Source organism: Ceratotherium simum, chromosome 13, assembly GCF_057802395.1.
Source record: "Ceratotherium simum simum isolate JZ-2026a chromosome 13, ASM5780239v1, whole genome shotgun sequence".
In the NCBI taxonomy this organism is placed as follows: Eukaryota; Metazoa; Chordata; class Mammalia; order Perissodactyla; family Rhinocerotidae; genus Ceratotherium; species Ceratotherium simum.
Window position 1 is genome coordinate 60,049,366 of NC_141912.1, and position 18,074 is coordinate 60,067,439.

Here is an 18,074-nt window from a genome sequence, read left to right on the forward strand (position 1 = left end):
AAGCCTTCCAGACAACCAGAAAATTCTAATAAGAAAGGCCAATAAAAGCATCATACTTAATAAAAAAATTTAAAAAATAAATATTATATATGAATGTATACCATATTTATATAAAGCTATCCATATTTTTAAAAGTTGATCACTTTTCTAAGTAGATTCACAAATATACTAGCACTATAAGGCTTAGAAGTAGAAATTATATATTAAAAAGTCAATATTTTTAAAAGGATAATAATTGGATTTATTGGTAAATTAGTATAAGATTGAATGCATACACAAATTTGATTAGATGGGTTAGATCTTCTAAGATCTTGATATAGTGATAAAATTTCTCTTCATTCTCTTTGGAAAATGTCACATTTAAAAGATTAATACGTTTTTTAAATCTTGCATTTAGATTCCTTTGAAATTAATGAAAATGCTGTCAATTGTTCATCAGTAATATATATGCATATTCTGCTCTTTTCAGTGTGTTTTAAGGCTTTCTTGTACCACAGCTTTCAATTTTCTGCTTTACGAATATTCTAAAGTTTTGAGGCTGTTTAGTGCCTTTCAGTAATGTCCAACAGAACTTAGTTTAAGCAGCCAGATAAAAGTCAAGCAAGAGTGAAGAGTACAAATTGTACTTATTAAGGGTGTGAGGAAGTATCTATAAAGCTATTTAAAATGGACTAAAATTATAGGCTCAGATAACTAGGTCTCTTCTGTCATTTACAAATGGGTAATTTTTAGCAAATTCTTTTATTTTTTTTATTTTTTTATTTTTATTTTTTTATAAATTTTTTGTTTATTGCAGTAACATTGGTTTATCACATTGTAAAAATTTCAGGTGTACATCATTGTACTTCAATTTCTGCATGGACTACATCATGTTCACCACCAAAGTACTAATTACAACCCATCACCACACATGTACCAAATTATCCCTTTCACCCTCCTCCCTCCCCCCTTCCCCTCTGGTAACCACCAATCCACTCTCTGTCCCTATGTGTTTGTTTATTGTTGTTATTATCTACTACTTAATGAAGGAAATCATACGGTATTTGACCTTCTCCCTTTGACTTATTTCAATTTGCATTATACCCTCAATGTCCATCCATGTTGTCACAAATGCCTGGATTTCATCGTTTCTTATGGCTGAGTAGTATTCCATTGTGTATATATACCACATCTTCTTTATCCATTCGTCCCTTGATGGGCACTTAGGTTGCTTCCAAGTCTTGGCTATTGTGAATAACGCTGCAATGAACACAGGGGTGCATGTACCTTTGCAAATTGGTGTTTTCAAGTTCTTTGGATAAATACCCAGCAGTGGGATGGCTGGATCATACGGTAGTTCTATCGTTGATTTTTTGAGGAATCTCCATACTGTTTTCCATAGTGGCTGCACCAGTTTGCACTCCCACCAGCAGTGTATGAGAATTCCCTTCTCTCCACATCCTCTCCGACACATATTGTTTCCTGTCTTGTTAATTATAGCCATTCTGACGGGCGTGAGGTGATATCTCATTGTAGTTTTGATTTTCATTTCCCTGATAGTTAGTGATTTTGAACATCTTTTCATGTGTCTGTTGGCCATCTGTATATCTTCTTTGGAGAAATGTCTGTTCAGGTCTTTTGCCCATTTTTTAATTGGGTTGGTAGTTTTTTTGTTGTTGAGATGCATGGTTTGCAAACATCTTCTCCCAATTGTTAGGTTGTCTTTTCGTTTTGTTGATGGTTTCCTTTGCTGTGCAGAATCTTTTTAGTTTGATGTAGTCCCATTTGTTTATTTTTTCTATTGTTTCTCTTGCCCGGTCAGATGTGGTGTTTGAAAAGATGTTGCTAAGACCGATGTGGAAGAGCGTACTGCCTATGTTTTCTTCTAGAAGTTTCATAGTTTCAGGTCTTACATTCAAGTCTTTAATCCATTTGGAGTTAATTTTTGTGCATGGTGTAAGGTAAGGGTCTACTTTCATTTTTTTGCATATGGCTATCCAGTTTTCCCAACACCATTTGTTGAAGAGACTTTCTTTTCCCCATTGTATGTTCTTGGCTCCTTTGTCAAAGATTAGCTGTCCATAGATGTGTGGGTTTATTTCTGGGCTTTCGATTCTATTCCATTGATCTGTGTGTCTGTTTTTGTGCCAGTACCATGCTGTTTTGGTTACTATAGCTTTGTAGTATATTTTGAAATCAGGGAGTGTGATACCTCCAGCTTTGTTCTTTTTTCTTAGGATTCCTCTAGCTATTCGGGGTCTTTTGTTGTTCCATATAAATTTTAGGATTCTTTGTTCTATTTCTGTGAAAATTGTTGTTGGAACTTTGATAGGGATTGCATTGAATCTATAGATGGCTTTAGGAAGTATGGACATCTTAACTATGTTAATTCTTCCAATCCAAGAGCACGGAATATCTTTCCATTTCTTTGTGTCTTCGTCAATTTCTTTCAGAAATGTTTTATAGTTTTCGGTGTACAGATCTTTCACCTCTTTGGTTAAGTTTATTCCTAGGTATTTTATTCTTTTTGTTGCAATTGTAAATGGGATGGTATTCTGAATTTCTCTTTCTGCTACTTCGTTGTTAGTGTACAGAAATGCAACTGATTTTTGTATGTTGATTTTGTATCCTGCAACTTTACCACATTCGTTTATTACTTCTAAAAGTTTTCTGGTGGAAGCAAATTCTTATTTAAATAAAGCACTGTTTCCTAAAAGTTTGCCTTATTTAAATAAAGCACTGTTTCCTAAAAGTTTGCCTAAGACTTCAACTAAAAACTATCAGCTGAAGTCTGTGAATTGAAGGAAGAGATGGTTACTCTACACTTTCAAAATATAACATTAACACTGTATGTGTACAAGAGAAATAATACTGTGGATAGTTACGTTTATCTCTTCTTTCAAGACCTTCAAATATTATTCAGTTATCCTAAAAATCTCCATTATAAAACAAAATATAGGTTTTATAAATGTGTGCCGAAATTATGTCTGAGAATTTCTTAAATATTTATTTAAAACCAATACCACACCCATTAAACAATCTATAAAAAACACATAAAAAAGTTTCTACTTATCTTGAAATAGAATATATGCTATTAAGTAAAATAAAAGCTTATAACGTTGTTTTATTTTTATGCACGTGGCTTTAAAATTCACGTAATTTTTTTGTTAAAAAATAAGAAATTAATTATACCTGCAACGATACTCTTTCTCATATCTCATACATGTGGCATTATTCTTGCATGGAAATGACTCATGTGGTGTTTGAAGTCTCTTACAAATTTTGCCTGTAAATACTGGTGAACAGATGCACCTGATATCCTAGGAAAGATGAAAAAGTCTTTTTTACAAAAATGTTTGGATATTTCAGAGATAATGAAAGAATTCTTACCCTGAGAGGGATGGAAATTATTTTCATAAGCATGTAGCAGAAGTTCTCCGTGCAACAATGTGGAAGATTCTATTTTCCAAAATGTTACAACAATGTCTCCCATCTCACACATTGTTCCTGCTACATAAATTCAACACTCCTCTAATTGAGAATTCGGGCCTATACTCCCCTTCCTTGAATGTAAGCAAGTTGTGAGTATAGAGAAAGTGATGCTCTGTGACTTTCAAGGCTAGGTTTAGAAGGCTGTACAGTGTCTGTCTAATTATCTTGGGATGCTTGCTCTTGGCAGGCACCATTTTGTGGCCAAGCCATACTGAGAAGTTATATTTAGGGTTCTGGCTGATAGCTCCAGCTGAGGGACCAGGTGGCAGCCAGCATCGAATACCAGACATGTAAGTAAGGAAGACTTCAAGATATGAATATGAGTTCATATTATGAATTCAAATATGAATCTTGTTAAAATGAAAAGAAAGTGATTTGTGGGAACTATTAAATTGTTTCCTAGTCTTATTTATTTAAATGTTAAATTAAAAAGTTAAAATATAACAATCTCAAATAATCAAATAATAAACTAAAAATTAATAAAAATAAAATGTTTACAAAATTACTTTGTTCATAAGGGAGAATTCTGGTGGAAGAGGAAAAAATGAAATTGAAGAGTGTTTTTGGAATTGGGATTTCTATTTAGAATGGAGAAAAAGTAAAAATAAACAAGTAAAGTAGCTCCTCTGATTTTCCTGAGTTTGAAAATTATAATATGGTAATGAGAACTTCAATTATTCATACTTTTCAAATAGTTAGATAATGGTAAAAAATATTTTAAAACCACTCTCTTGTGTGTTAGATTCAGACTTACATTTGGAATATCACTGCAGTCAGCACCATCCTGACTTGGTAGAGAAGAACACTCATTGACATCAGTTTCACAGCTTTGATTGAGAAATCCTTCTGGACATTCACAAATGCAAATAGAGCTTATATTCTGGCAAATTCCTCCTTTCCAAAAGGACTGAGAAACACGATGTTTCTTTGATTCCTCACAGAATGGACCTTAAAAAATCATACACACAAAGAAAACATGAACATAGATGTGTAGCAAAACTCATTGTAGAAAAAGTCTCATGAAATCTTTTTTTAACAGAGTCATCATGGTATAATTTACATATAAAATTCACTCATAGCAAATCCATAATTCAATAACTTTTGCAAATGTATAGAGCTATTTGACCATCAGCACTACCAGTTTTAGCACATTTCCATTCCCCAAAGAAGAGCTCCTGTACGGTCACTGTCTGTTCCCAACTCCAGCCCCAGGCAACCATTAATCTTTCTGTCTCAACAGATTTGCTTTTTCCGGGCATTTCCTATAAATGGAGTGGTTCAACATGTTATCTTTTGTGATTGGCTTTTTTTGTTTAGCATAGACTTTTTTAGGACTTTTCATGTTATATCATGTATCAATAATTTGTTACTTCTTATTGCCAAAGAGTAATTCACGATGCATACAACATTTTGTTTATTCATTCATCAATTGGTAAACATTTGGGTTTTTTCCACTTTTAATTTTTTCTTTGAGATAAAATTGACATAAAATATTATATTAGTTTTAGGTGAACAACATAATGATTCAATATATATATATATATATATTGGGAGATGATCATCACCATAAGTCTAGTTAACATTGATTACCACACATAGCTAACAATTTTTTTTTTCTTGTGATGAGAACTTTTAAGATCTACTCTCTTAGCAAATAACTTTTATGAATAATGAATTCACATGTAGTATTTGGGTGGATATATATTTTCACATTTCTTGGACAGATTCCTAGAAGTGGAATTGCTGAGGTATATGGTAAATTTACATGTAACATTTTAAGAAACTGCCAAACTATTTCGCAAAAGTGGCTGTGCCATTTTACATTCACACCAGCAGTGTATGAGATATCCTGTTTTTCTACATTCTTGTCAACATTTGATATTTTCTATCTTCTTTATTTTAGCCATTCTAGTGAGTGTGAAATAGTATCACCTTGTGGTTTCAATTTACATTTCCATAAGACTAATGATTTTGAGTATCTTCTCAAATGTTTATTAGCCATCTGTATGTCTTCTCTAACGAAATTTCTATTCAAATATGTAGACTTTTAAAATTGTGCTATTTATTTTCTTATTATGGAGTAGTGAGTATTCTTTGTATATTCTAAATACAATTCCACGATGATATATGTGACTTGCAAATATTTCCTCCTTTTCTTTCCTTTCCTTTTCTTTCCATTTTCTCACTTAGTTACTTTTGGATAAGAAACGTTTTGATTTGATTAAGTTCAAACTATAATTTTTTCCTTTTATTTCATTAAGTCCAATCTTTAGTTTTTCTCTTTTATATATCATGCTTTTGGTGTCATATCTAAGAACTCTTTGCCTAACCAAAGGTCATAAAGATTTTCTCTTATGTTTTATTAGAAGTTTTATAATTTTAGCTCTTACATTTAGATTTCTGATCCATTTGAGTTAATTTTTTTGTATGATATGAGACAATGATACAAGTTATTTCATATATATATTACATATTATATATTTATTTTTCATATGTTGATATAAGATTGTCCCAGCAAAAATTTTTTTAAAGACTGTCCTCTGCCCATTTAATTGCCTTTTTCACTGTTGTGGAAAATCAATTGACCATAAACATAACAGTTGATTTCTGGACTCTTAATTCTGTCCCACTGTCTTGAAATAAGTTTTGAAACTGGGCTGTCATCTAACTTTTTCTTTTTTCTTTACAATTTGGTATAAAATTTTGTATGAATTTGTCAATTTCTACACAAAAGCCTGCTGAAATATTGATAAGGGTTCCAATGAATCAGTACATAAAATTGGGAATAATTACTGTCTTAACAACATGGAGCTTTAATCAATGAAGATGCAATATCTCTCCATTTGTTTAGATATTTTTTGGATTCCTTAGGATTTTCTACATAGGATATCATGTCATTTGCTAATAAAGGTAGTTTTAATTCTTTCTTTGCAATCTGTGTGTCCTTATATCTTCCCACCTTATCAAATAGTCTGGAACATCCTGTACAATGTTGACTAGAAATCATGAAAGTGGATATCACTGATGTGTTCCCATTTTAAGGGGAAAATCTGTCAGTCTGACATCATTAGTATGATGCTAACTGGACAATTGTTATAAATGCTTTTTATCAGGTTGAGAGAGAGTTTTGTTTTCTTTCTTTTTTTTTTTTTTTTTTTTTTTGTGAGGAGGCCTCTCTCAGGACCACTCTTTTTTTTTATTGCAGTAACATTGGTTTATAACATTGCAAAAATTTCAGGTGTACATCATTGTACTTCTATTTCTGCATGGACTACATCATGTTCACCACCAAAATACTAATTACAACCCATCACCACACACATGTACCGAATTATCCCTTTCTCCCCCCACCCTCCCCCTTCCTCTGGTAACCACCAATCCAATCTCTGTCCCTATGTGTTTGTTTATTGTTGTTATTATCTACTACTTAATGAAGGAAATCATACGGTATTTGACCTTCTCCCTCTGACTTATTTCACTTTGCATTATACCCTCAATGTCCATCCATGTTGTCACAAATGGCTGGATTTCGTCGTTTCTTATGGCTGAGTGTTTTCTTTCTAACTTGCTGGGAGTTTTTATAGTGAATGTGTGTTGGATTTTGTCAAGTGGTTTTTTTGCATCTACTGAGAGGATTACGAGGTTTTGCCCTTTATTCTAGTAAGATGGTATATTACACTAACTGATTTTTCAGATGTTAAACCAATCTTGCATTCCTGGGAAAAATCCCACTTTGTCAGAGTACAAACATATTTTTATATGTCATTGGATTTGGTGTGCTCATATTTTGCTGAGCATTCTCAATTTATATTCATAAGTGATATTAGTTTTTAGTTTTCCTATCTTGTGGTATCTTTGCCTGGTTTTGGTATGAGGGAATACTGGTCTTATAAAATGAGTTCAAAAGTATTCCCTTCTCTTCTATTTTTTTTGAAAAGTTCATAACAATTATTACTAATCCCTTAAATATTTGGTAGGTCTACATTGATTTTCCATTTCTTCTTGAGACAATTTTAGCAATTTTTGTCTTTCTAGAAATTTGTCCATTTCATTTAAGTGGTCTAATTGTTCGGCATAATGGTGTTCATAGTATTTCCTTATAATCCTTTTAATTTTGAAAGGTCATTAATGATGTCCCCACTCTAAATCCTGGTTTAGTTAATTTGTATCTGCCCTTGTTTTTTCTTGGTCAGTCCAACTAAAGACATGTCCATTTTCTTTTGCTCAAAAATCGATGTTTTGTTCTATTGATTTTTTTCATAAGATTTAATGATTTTTGCTTTAATATTACCACTTCCTTTCTTTTGTGTGTTCTGAGTTCAACTTGCTCTTCTTTTTCTAGTTATATAAGGTAGAAGATTAGAATATTGATTTGAGATCTTTTTTAACATAGGAATTTAGAACTATGAACTTCCCCATAAGCATTTTAGCTACATTTCATAAATTTTTATATCTTGTGTGTCTATTTCATTGTCATTTCTTCTTTGACTCAGATTATTTTAGAAATTTAATTTCCAAATTTTTGAAGATTTCTCAAAATTTTTCTGCTGCTGACTTCTAACTTAATTCTGTTAGGATTGGAGAGCATATACCATATGATTTTGATTTCTTAGATTTCCTGAGACTTGTTTTATGGCTGTGCTCTTTTGTCTATATATTGTCTATCAACACCAGAGTTGAGCAAGTGTGTGTTTGCTGCTTGATGCAATGTGAAATTGACTGCCTCCTTAAAGTCTGTGCCCCAGGTAAGTCACTTGCCTCCCTCTAGTCCTTACTCTGATAAGATCATATGAACAGAATTAATAAAGTAATGGTATTAAGGGCCAAGCCTGGGAGCCCAAACACTGGAGCTTTTCTAAGACTTGTATCAACAGGTGTTTCACTGTAGAGTTGAGAAGCTTTTGTGAGATTGTATTCAACATATTGTCATTAGACACATCATAGTGACAATAAAAAATAACTGTCGTAGTGGCCTGACAACGCTTTCCATATCTGTTAATTCCTAGATCTTGAAGCAAAATTTACTCTTTTACTCTTGTTGGCCTGAAGAAGGCTTTGGACAATCCATACATGTTGGAGAGAGCTGAATGGGGAAATATCTGACTTCTTGCTAAAAACAGCGTACTTGGCCTCTAGAAATTATCTACAGAAAATTTTGAAAAGTATTTATACTTCAAGTTCATAAACCTTGCCAGCCAATTCACCATATAATCCAATGCTAACAAGTATACAACATGTTTATCGGAAAAAATCTTTACATCAAACTCATTCATTACTGTGTGAGCAGGAGCATCAAGAAACATTTAGCTACAAAGAATTAAATTACTTAGCAAGAGTATACAAACCAGAAAAACCTACTTAGATTATATGCTGTTAATTCATTTGAATTTTGGATTGTGTGTTAAATTCTAAAATATAAAGGCATGAAGGCAATATAAAATGTTGAGTGACTACACCATTGGCATTATTATATTAAAGTAACTCGACCTCTAATTTCAGGATAATAATATATGAGTAATTATTTTGATCACATAAAGAAGAATGAATGCGTATTTCTCAATGTTGTGATATATTAACATCACAGTATCCTATTAAATAATTAAATATAGGTGATAACATTTAATTATATTTAGGACACAAATGTTAGTTAGCATCATGGTAAGCAATTGTTTCAGTGATGCTACCTTATATGTATGCATTGCTTGGCATTTCCATAGCACTTACATCCACTCCCTTTTGGTAAACTCCTTAAGGCAAACCTGGGATTTATAAAGGGCCATTATTATACAGTTTATATTTTAATTTTTTTAAGTAAAAAACTAATTTTGCTAGAGTTTATACAACTTGCCATGTGTCACACAGTTGGTTAATTAATGGCAGATTAATGATAAAAATTTGTGCATTCTACCTCTTCTTACTATAACTCCATGCTCTTTCACCACAACAAACACCCATTAGACTAGTTCTGTAAAAAAAGATAGAAGGCTCAGATATCCTTTGATTCTTAGCATTAATACAGTATTCCTACTCTAAGATATAACATTATGTTGTCCAGCGTTATATATGGAATATAAGAAAATCCACAAAATAAATAAATGTTTATTTGGCTTCTACAAACAAAATTCTTTATATAGTCTAGTTTTGAGTCCTTCGTCACACATACAGTTCACAAGTATGTTGCTCATCTTTTCATCCTCTTAATAGGGAATTTCTAGATTAAAAAAATTAATTTTGATGACTTCTAGTTTACTTTTTTTTCTTTATGAATTGTGCTTTTGGTATCATGTCTAAGAGCTCTCCTCCAATGACTATGTTCCAAAGGTTTTCTCCTATGAAACAGACATTTTCAAAAACAAATATAGTTCAGTTTTCCTAATAATGTCACAGTATATGAAAAGTAATAAGAAGCTAAGAAGATACATTGCATGGGTAATTTTTAAAAAGCATTCATAAAGAATAATGTTATATGAGATTGTGTTGCTGCTATTGTTATTCTTTTAACATATATATGGTTTCTCCAAAAATATTGAAATTGCAGACCAAACTGTGATTTCCTAATACAAATTGAATTGTACTTTTGAAGCTTGTGCTATTATTCAAGAAAGAATGGCAAGACTCAAGGAAATGTACTCTTTACTGTAACTTGATACATTGTCCTCATGGAATTTTTGTGCAAAGTAGATTGTGAATCAGGAAGACAATTTCTCAGAGAACAATGATGTTGGAACTGCCATTCATCACAAAAGATTAGCACTGCTAAAAAGAGTGAAGATTCAGAGAGATGAAAAGAGGCTCTTCTCTTAGCATCAGATGCATAAGGCCTGGACTCGAATAGAGGAGATACATGTGGGCTTTCTTGTTGAGCAGAGGTAAGTGGTCCCCTGAGACTCGTTCCTGCCCTCAAGGCAAAGTGGGTCTTTGTATGAGCTAGTCTAAAGGTTGGTCATGAAGTGACTCATCAAATCAGCTCATCTTGTGTTCAAGTCTACGTTTCCTGACTTACCTCCTTTTTCTTATCCTCTCAGTAATGCCATATTGTGCATGTGATGGTGTAGACAGCGTTGCTATGGGAAATTAGAAAGAAACTTTTAATTTGGTGCAAAGTAGCATAGGGTAATGGCACAGAGTCTCAGTGGCCAGAAATAATCTACCAAATAGTGAGAAAGGAATCAACAACCAGACAGTTAGCTAATATCTCACTAATGACAACCAGACTGGTTTTTGGAACACTGTGGCAGAGACAGCAAAGCTCGCCAATTATTCCAAAGGTGACCTAAACTTCTTCTCTACCCTTTTATGTCACGTATGTTGTAGTCAATGGGATCTTTGTAGAAATTCTGGATGTCCTGTCCAGGTCAAGGCCTGTGAATGCTAATATACATTCTTCCATCTCTCACTCTTCCTGAACTTGCCACCTAGAAGTCACATGTTCTAGTTGGTGTGTCTAAAATACTCCAGCTATTTCCCATAGCAACGCTGTCTACACCATCACATGCACAATATGGCATTACTGAGAGGATAAGAAAAAGGAGGTAAGTCAGGAAACGTAGACTTGAACACAAGATGAGTTGATTTGATGAGTCACTTCATGACCAACCTTTAGACTAGCTCATACAAAGACCCACTTTGCCTTGAGGGCAGGAATGAGTCTCAGGGGACCACTTACCTCTGCTCAACAAGAAAGCCCACATGTATCTCCTCTATTCGAGTCCAGGCCTTATAAGCCGGCCCCGTGGCTTAGCAGTTAAGTGCACACGCTCCGCTGCCAGCGGCCCGGGTTCGGATCCCGGGCGCGCACTGACACACCGCTTCTCTGGCCATGCTGAGGCTGCGTCCCACATACAGCAACTAGAGGGATGTGCAGCTATGACATACAACTATCTACTCGGGCTTTGGGGGAAAAAAATGAATAAATAAAATTAAAAAAATAAAAAATAAAACACTCCAGCAGACTGGATTCCTGAGCTGCCACTTGGAAAAGATCTACCCTGCAGAGGTCCCAGACTGTCAATGGCCTTTGTGTGAGTAATAAAAACATTGCATTAAAGTGTATTTGTTAATTCCACATCACCCAGCTATCATGACTACTATAAAATATATTACCAAAATTGAGGTTCTGCCATAACAGAAACTTAAAACTTGTGGTATTGGCTTAATGAGTGGTGGGCAGTGAGGAAATGAGAAAGGCTGAAAAGATGACAATCTACATTATAAAGTGGCACTTGATGTAACTTGAGAGGAATTCGAATGCATGCTTATTCGACAGCTGGAACAGAAGAGGTTGGAAAACACGAATTTATCAGAATGTCTCAGCTGCTGTTTACTGCTTTTGGCAAAGATACATCCAATAGATACCCTAGGGACTATCTGCAAACACAGGTGCAAGAATGCATATGTTGGAAATGTTGGGGACCAATATTAAGAATAAAATGAAGTATGACTCTTTATGGGTATCAGTTGGTGTGACAAATCATTTTGGGCTCTATATGTGGGCTCTAAATGAAGTGTGACTATTTATGGGCATAGATTAGTGCGGCTAATCTATATGTGGGCTCTGTTTCTATTTCTTCACGTTATTAAAGTGTTTGTATAAGTCACCATGTGAAAATAAACCACTTTATATCAAAATATGAGGTATTAAAAAAACCTGTTCAATGTAAAAAGAATTACTAGAAGGTAAATGCAAAGGTAGATGATTCATCTTTCAATTTTAGACTTATTAAAATCCTAAGGCACATGTTCACTGCCAGCTGACGATGAATTTCAATACAACGTTACATCGTTTTGTTATGTTTTGTATGGGCAGCCACACAAAGCAAAAATAAATCATGCAAAAACTTCAGGGAAACATAATATCTCTAAAAACCATAGCCTATTTAGTAGGAACAATTTAACAACTTGAATTTAAAAATAATAACTTAAATAGCTCAAGAAATGTTATCACAGAGAAAGAAAATAATAAGTTAGCATCAATAGTTCAGATTCCTCTACATCTTTTAAAATAACATAGTCTTCTTAGTTTTATTTCAATAAAAATTAAAATATAAAAAGTTACAATTCATTACTAGTGAAAAAGAAATGAACATAAATGAAAATGTAAACATTGCAGACAAAAAAGTAGCAAGTTTTACATAACTAACCCGAGACACTTTTTTGAAAGTGTAGGGCAGAAACAACAATGCTTTCATTGTGACTGATACACATGTGGGCATCTAATACATAAATGTGTTTTTTAGTTCATCATATATATTGTGTTTTTAATTTTAATGTACTATTTTTTCTTTTCTGAGGAATATTCACCCTGAATTAACATGTATTGCTAATATTCCTCTTTTTTCTGGAGGAAGATTCGCCCTGAGCTAACATCTGTGCCAATTTTCCTCTATTTTGTTATGTGGCTTGCTGCCACAGCATGGCTGCCGACAAGTGGTGTAGGTCCACCCCCAGGATCCAAACCTGTGCCATCGAAGAAGATTGTGCCGAACTTAACCACTAGGCCAGAGGGTCAGCCCTTTTAATTTACTGTTTTTAAAATAAAAATGAAAACTTTGCATATTTTGTATTTACTCTGCATTAAAGAACATTATATATCTGCTATGAAAAGTTGTTATTTTCCTTGACTGAATATGTATCTTGCAAAGGAATATCAGAGTAACACTGAGGGAGAAAGATAACAATGCCTGATCATATCAGTTATTCATTCCTATCAGTCAATTGATGTATGTATTCATGTATGGTACGTATGATGTTATCTTTCTATCCTTTTCACTTATGCATTCAAAGATACAACCAAGTATTGCAGTCATTAAGAAAATTAGTGTACAGAAAGCAGTGGTCCCTTTGTTTGGAAGTACAATTAGAATTTTCATGGCAGGGAGAAAAGTTTTATCTGTATATTATTTAAAATGAATTTAAAATGACTATGAACCTGTAATGGGTTGAAAGTAGTCACAATTAATTGGGAGGTGCTAGGGAAAGAGAGTTGGTATGATGGAGTATTTCTGAGAGGCAAAAGTGGGGGACTGGAGAGACTGGGCCCTACTTGGATCTCTAGGTCACTTGCCCCAAGTCTTTACAACATTTGAAAATGATTCCTGATATGTATAGTGTGATTGGATTTCTTAAAGCCAACTAGGGTGAGATACGTATTACAACAAACTAAGTAATTTGCTTACATTGATTATGCAGGACACTGAAATCCTCACTTGGGGTTTGAACAACACTGAGTTATAAAATTAGAAATGTACTGTTTTACTTGCTGGTAATTTTGTTCACTTTTTTCTCTTGAACCTTATGTCTGCTCTGGTTTGTTTTTCGTTCGTGTCTTGGTTTTGCTGATAAATATTCTCAATAATTCTTTCATATTATTTTGGTAGGTCCCGATCTTTCTGATTCTTAGCATGCCTAGAATGTTATTTATTTGGCTCTCATGCTTGAATACAAGTTCAGCTGTGTATAAAATTAAATAATCAACATAATTTGGGTTTACAGCTTTGTACATACCATAGAAAGATATAGCTTTTTTTATTCTGACATCTTGGTCAGTTGATAAATAATTTTGATGCTAATCTGATTCTTTTTGTAAATTGCCTATTGTTTTGTTATTATTTGAAGTTGATTGATTGGTTGAGCCCTTCCAGAAATTTTTAGGAATTTTAACATTTTCACCACATGTGTTTTAGAGTGTCTTCTCTTTGTTATCAATCCTGCTTAATACTCTCTTACCCTTTCAGTCTACTCAAATCTTTCTTCAGATCTGAGGTTTTTTTTTACTATACTATATTTTATTAGTCCCTCCCCTCTCTGCTCCTGTTTCCTTCTGGAATTTCTATTATATAAAGGCTGGTATTTCTGCAATTATCTTCTACAATGCAAGTTTCCTCTTTTTTCCCCCATGTTTATATCATTTGCTTATCTTCTGGGAGAAGCTGTACTATATCTTTCAACACACTAAGGATTATACATGCTATTTTTCATGATGTGATTCTTAAATTAGTGATCATGCATTTAATTTCTAAGAAATCTGAAGTTTTTAATAATTGCCACAGTATCTTTTTGGATGCTCCTAAAAATATTGAAATTTTCTTTTTCTCCCTTCATTGGATCAGCTTTCTCTTGGATTTAGTCCTTATCTTTGTTGAGTTTAAGGTTTCTCCTCTAAATGTTAGTAAATATAGATTTCTGTACAGGGTTTCACTTTTCTGATCAATATACAAGACAACTAGGTGGATATATTGACACCTGCTCTTCTCAGGATGAGAGCTCATAACTTCTGGCAGCCTTATGCTCCGTGAAACTCTGATTAGCACCACCATTGTCGGTGCTTGCTTTAGGCTTTTCCTTTGTCAGCATGCTCACTTCTGAGCGTTACTCCTCAGTTCCTTTTTCACGTCTTTATTTTTCTCCCCTAAGTTCTCCCTACATAGGATTAGCATATCCCTATATTGTCTCATATTTTCTTTCTAGCATTCTTGCCCACATTAAGATCCTTTCTAAAATGGTTATCCCAACTGTTTCTGTTTGGAGTTTTTTAATTAATTTTCCTAAAGATTGCCCAGTGACCCCTTCTCACAAGTTTGACTCTGAGCTTGGAATCTTTCCAAGATTTCAAAATAGGAAGAACTATTCTTTCCACCACCAAACATTTTGTAGTGCATGTTTTAAGCTGTATTTTTCTCTATCTTGCTTTTTAATCTACCTGTTCCAATAGCCTCTCAGTTTTCCCAGAATTCCTGAAAAAATGTCTGATAATGGTCTCCATTTTATTCCCCAGCAAAACCATGGTGGTTCATTTTAATGGAATGTTTGATGGAAAGGAATATAAATATATATGCTTAGACTCCCAAATTAATCAAGGTATCAGACTTTTCTTACTTTAAAAATATTTTTCCCCACAGATATGAAGTAGGTAAAACAATACTCTGGTTCATTCAAGTAGATTAATGCCATGTTTACCAACACTTACCATGTGTCAGAGTGTTCTAGGTGTTTGGGTAATAGCAATATACAAAGCAGACTTTGACCACATGAAGTCATGAGTTCACACAGAAATAGAATAGACATAAAAGACAAAGAAATAAATATATAGTATGTTCAATGGTGATAAATGCTGTGGAGAAAAAGACAGCAGTGGCAGTGTGTTTGGGACCAGGAGTTCTGGAGGGTGTGGTTACTGTGAATAAGGTGGTTAGGGAGAGCATCTGGGATGAGGGGAGTAACTGGGACCCGTGCAGAGTAAGGGACAGAGTCCTGTGGTTATCCTGCAGAAGAGTAATTTCAACACCCGACTCCGCTCACTTTCATGTATTTTTCATCTTTTAAGGACATACAACCCTCTAAAATAATGTAGAACAAAAGAATGTTTTATTTTATTTTATGATTTATTGCCTCCATTTAAATATAAGCTCCACTCAGGTAATTTCGTCTGTTTTGTTGACTGACTTTTCACAAGCAAATAGAATGCTGCTGCCCCACAACAGACTCTCTATAAATATTTGTTGAATAAATGAATAACTAAAGAAGAGCACTTCAGCAGAGAAAACCGCAAGCATAAAGACTGAGTTGAGAGTATGTGTAGGGTGTTCAAAAACAGAAAGACAGCTAGAGGACCAAGTCAACAAGCGGATGCAAAAGGAGATGAGTTCAGGGAAGGCAAGTCAGAGGAGGGTGGAAAGGGCTACTTCAGAAACTTAGGCTTTTGCCCCTTTTATTTTAAATTTTATGGAAAGACAATAGAGCATTTTGAGCTGAGGTTTGACATGATCTCACAGTTTTAAAAGGTTATTTTAAAAGTAGATCATAGATGGCCATGAAGGAAAACAGAGAGACCAGTTCTTAGACAACTGCAGTGTCCCAGACATGGAATTACAGGGACTTGGATTAGGATGCTAGTGAAGAAGATACTGAGAAAGATCAGACTCTAAATATATATTGGAGATAAAGACTGCTAGATTTTCTCATGGATTTAAAAGAGAGAGAAAAGATAAAGATAACTCAATGTTATATTTTTTTTGATGTGAGCAACCAGAAAGTGAGATTTATTTTTTTTTCTGAGATGAGAAGGAGGAGATGGGAGAGGAAATTGGAATTCAGTTTTAAACATGTTGATTCTGAGACATCTGTTACACATACAAGTGAAGACGTCTTACAGGCACTTGATCATAGTGATTTGGAGTTTAGGAGTGAAGTCTGAACTAAAGATTTAAGCTGAGATTCTCCAGCATATGGATAATATTTAAATCCAAGACACTGGAGTGTGATCTCTGAGAGAATAAATGTAGATAAAGAAGAGAGCTTTGAAGTTTAAACCGTGGGTGCATGTCAGCATATAGTAGGAATCATAGAGCTGAACAGGTATTTGGAAAGTGATTGAGAAGGAACAACAAGGAGTAAGAAAGCAGGAGATACAAGAGTGTGGTGTGCAAGAAGTTGAATGAAAAATTTCAAAAATACAAAGTATCTCAAATGCTGCTATTGGCTAAAATAAGATGAAGGATTAGACTGAATTAATTAGCAATTAGGTTTAGCAATGGAGATTTAAATCGCCCTTGGTAGAGATGTTTCTATGGAGTGGTAGGGATAAACACGTATTTGCCTGGGTTCAAGAGGGAATGAGAAGAATGGATATAACTCCTGGCTGTTCAAAGTGTAGTCTCTGCAGTAACATCAGGATTTCACCTGACATCTCATTAGAAATGCAGAATTTCAGACTCCACTCCAGACCTGCTGAAAGAGTATCTGACTTTACCAAGATTCCCAAATGATTCATATATAAATTAAAGTTTGTGAAGCACTGGTCTGAATATCTCTTTTAAGTTTTATTTTATGAAGAAGAGTGATACAAAGTAGAAATTAAGGGGGTCTTTATAGGTCATCAGAGCATGTTTGTGAACAGATGGGATGGATTGATTAGGAAGGGAAGATTGAAATGGAGACAAGAAAGAGGACGGTTTCTGGAGTAACAAGTTTGAGTAGTCTAGAGAGAGACGTGGGATCCTGTCCTCAGGCAGAGGGATTAGCTGCAGGCAGCAGGCATCAATGTAATAAGAGAGAAGACTGAGGTAGCTAGGTAGAGTCAAGTTGATGGGTGGTGTGCAGGCAGGGCCTCAAGAGCTTCTGATTGCTTTTAACTTTTATTGAAATGCGAAAGAAACACATCAATGGAGTGTGACGAAAGAGGGTGGAAGTTTGAAGAGAAAAGATGGACACGAAATGGCTGTCAAGGATATTGAGAGAAAGAAAGCACATATTAGAAAAACGTACTAAGATTTCTGGGCAGTTTATAGGAGCTCTTTGAAATTAGTTAGTTGTTTTTAAAGCAGGAAGCATGGTTACAGGTATATTTTACTGCAAACAAGTTCAGGTGCTCAGGTACAGGTGTGGAATAAGTAGAGATAAATTTAACAGGCGTGGAATTTTGCAGAGGGGGAGTACAATAGAGAGAAACAGTAATAAGAAATTTGGGGGTGTGGGAAAGTAGTATAATGATGGACCATATAATTAAATTGCATGAGAAGGGAAAGATGTCATAAGGAGTTAAGAAACAGTGAAAACATGGTAAAGACGCATGGGTTTTGATTCCTGGAAAAAAAAGAATAATTCAT

At 34.2% G+C, this 18,074-nt stretch overlaps 1 protein-coding gene across 1 annotated transcript in view; it reads right to left on the reverse strand.

Moving 5' to 3' along the window:
- The window catches only part of LOC147915741 (protein eyes shut homolog), a 150,850-nt gene that overhangs the window by 59,876 nt on the left and 72,900 nt on the right, over window positions 1-18,074 (reverse strand). The window contains exons 3-4 of the mRNA XM_087438773.1: window positions 4,226-4,419; window positions 3,172-3,299 (exon numbers count right to left, since the gene is read on the reverse strand). Of these exons, the coding sequence (XP_087294899.1) occupies window positions 3,172-3,299; window positions 4,226-4,419 (322 nt within the window). The remainder of the gene's footprint in view (window positions 1-3,171; window positions 3,300-4,225; window positions 4,420-18,074) is intronic.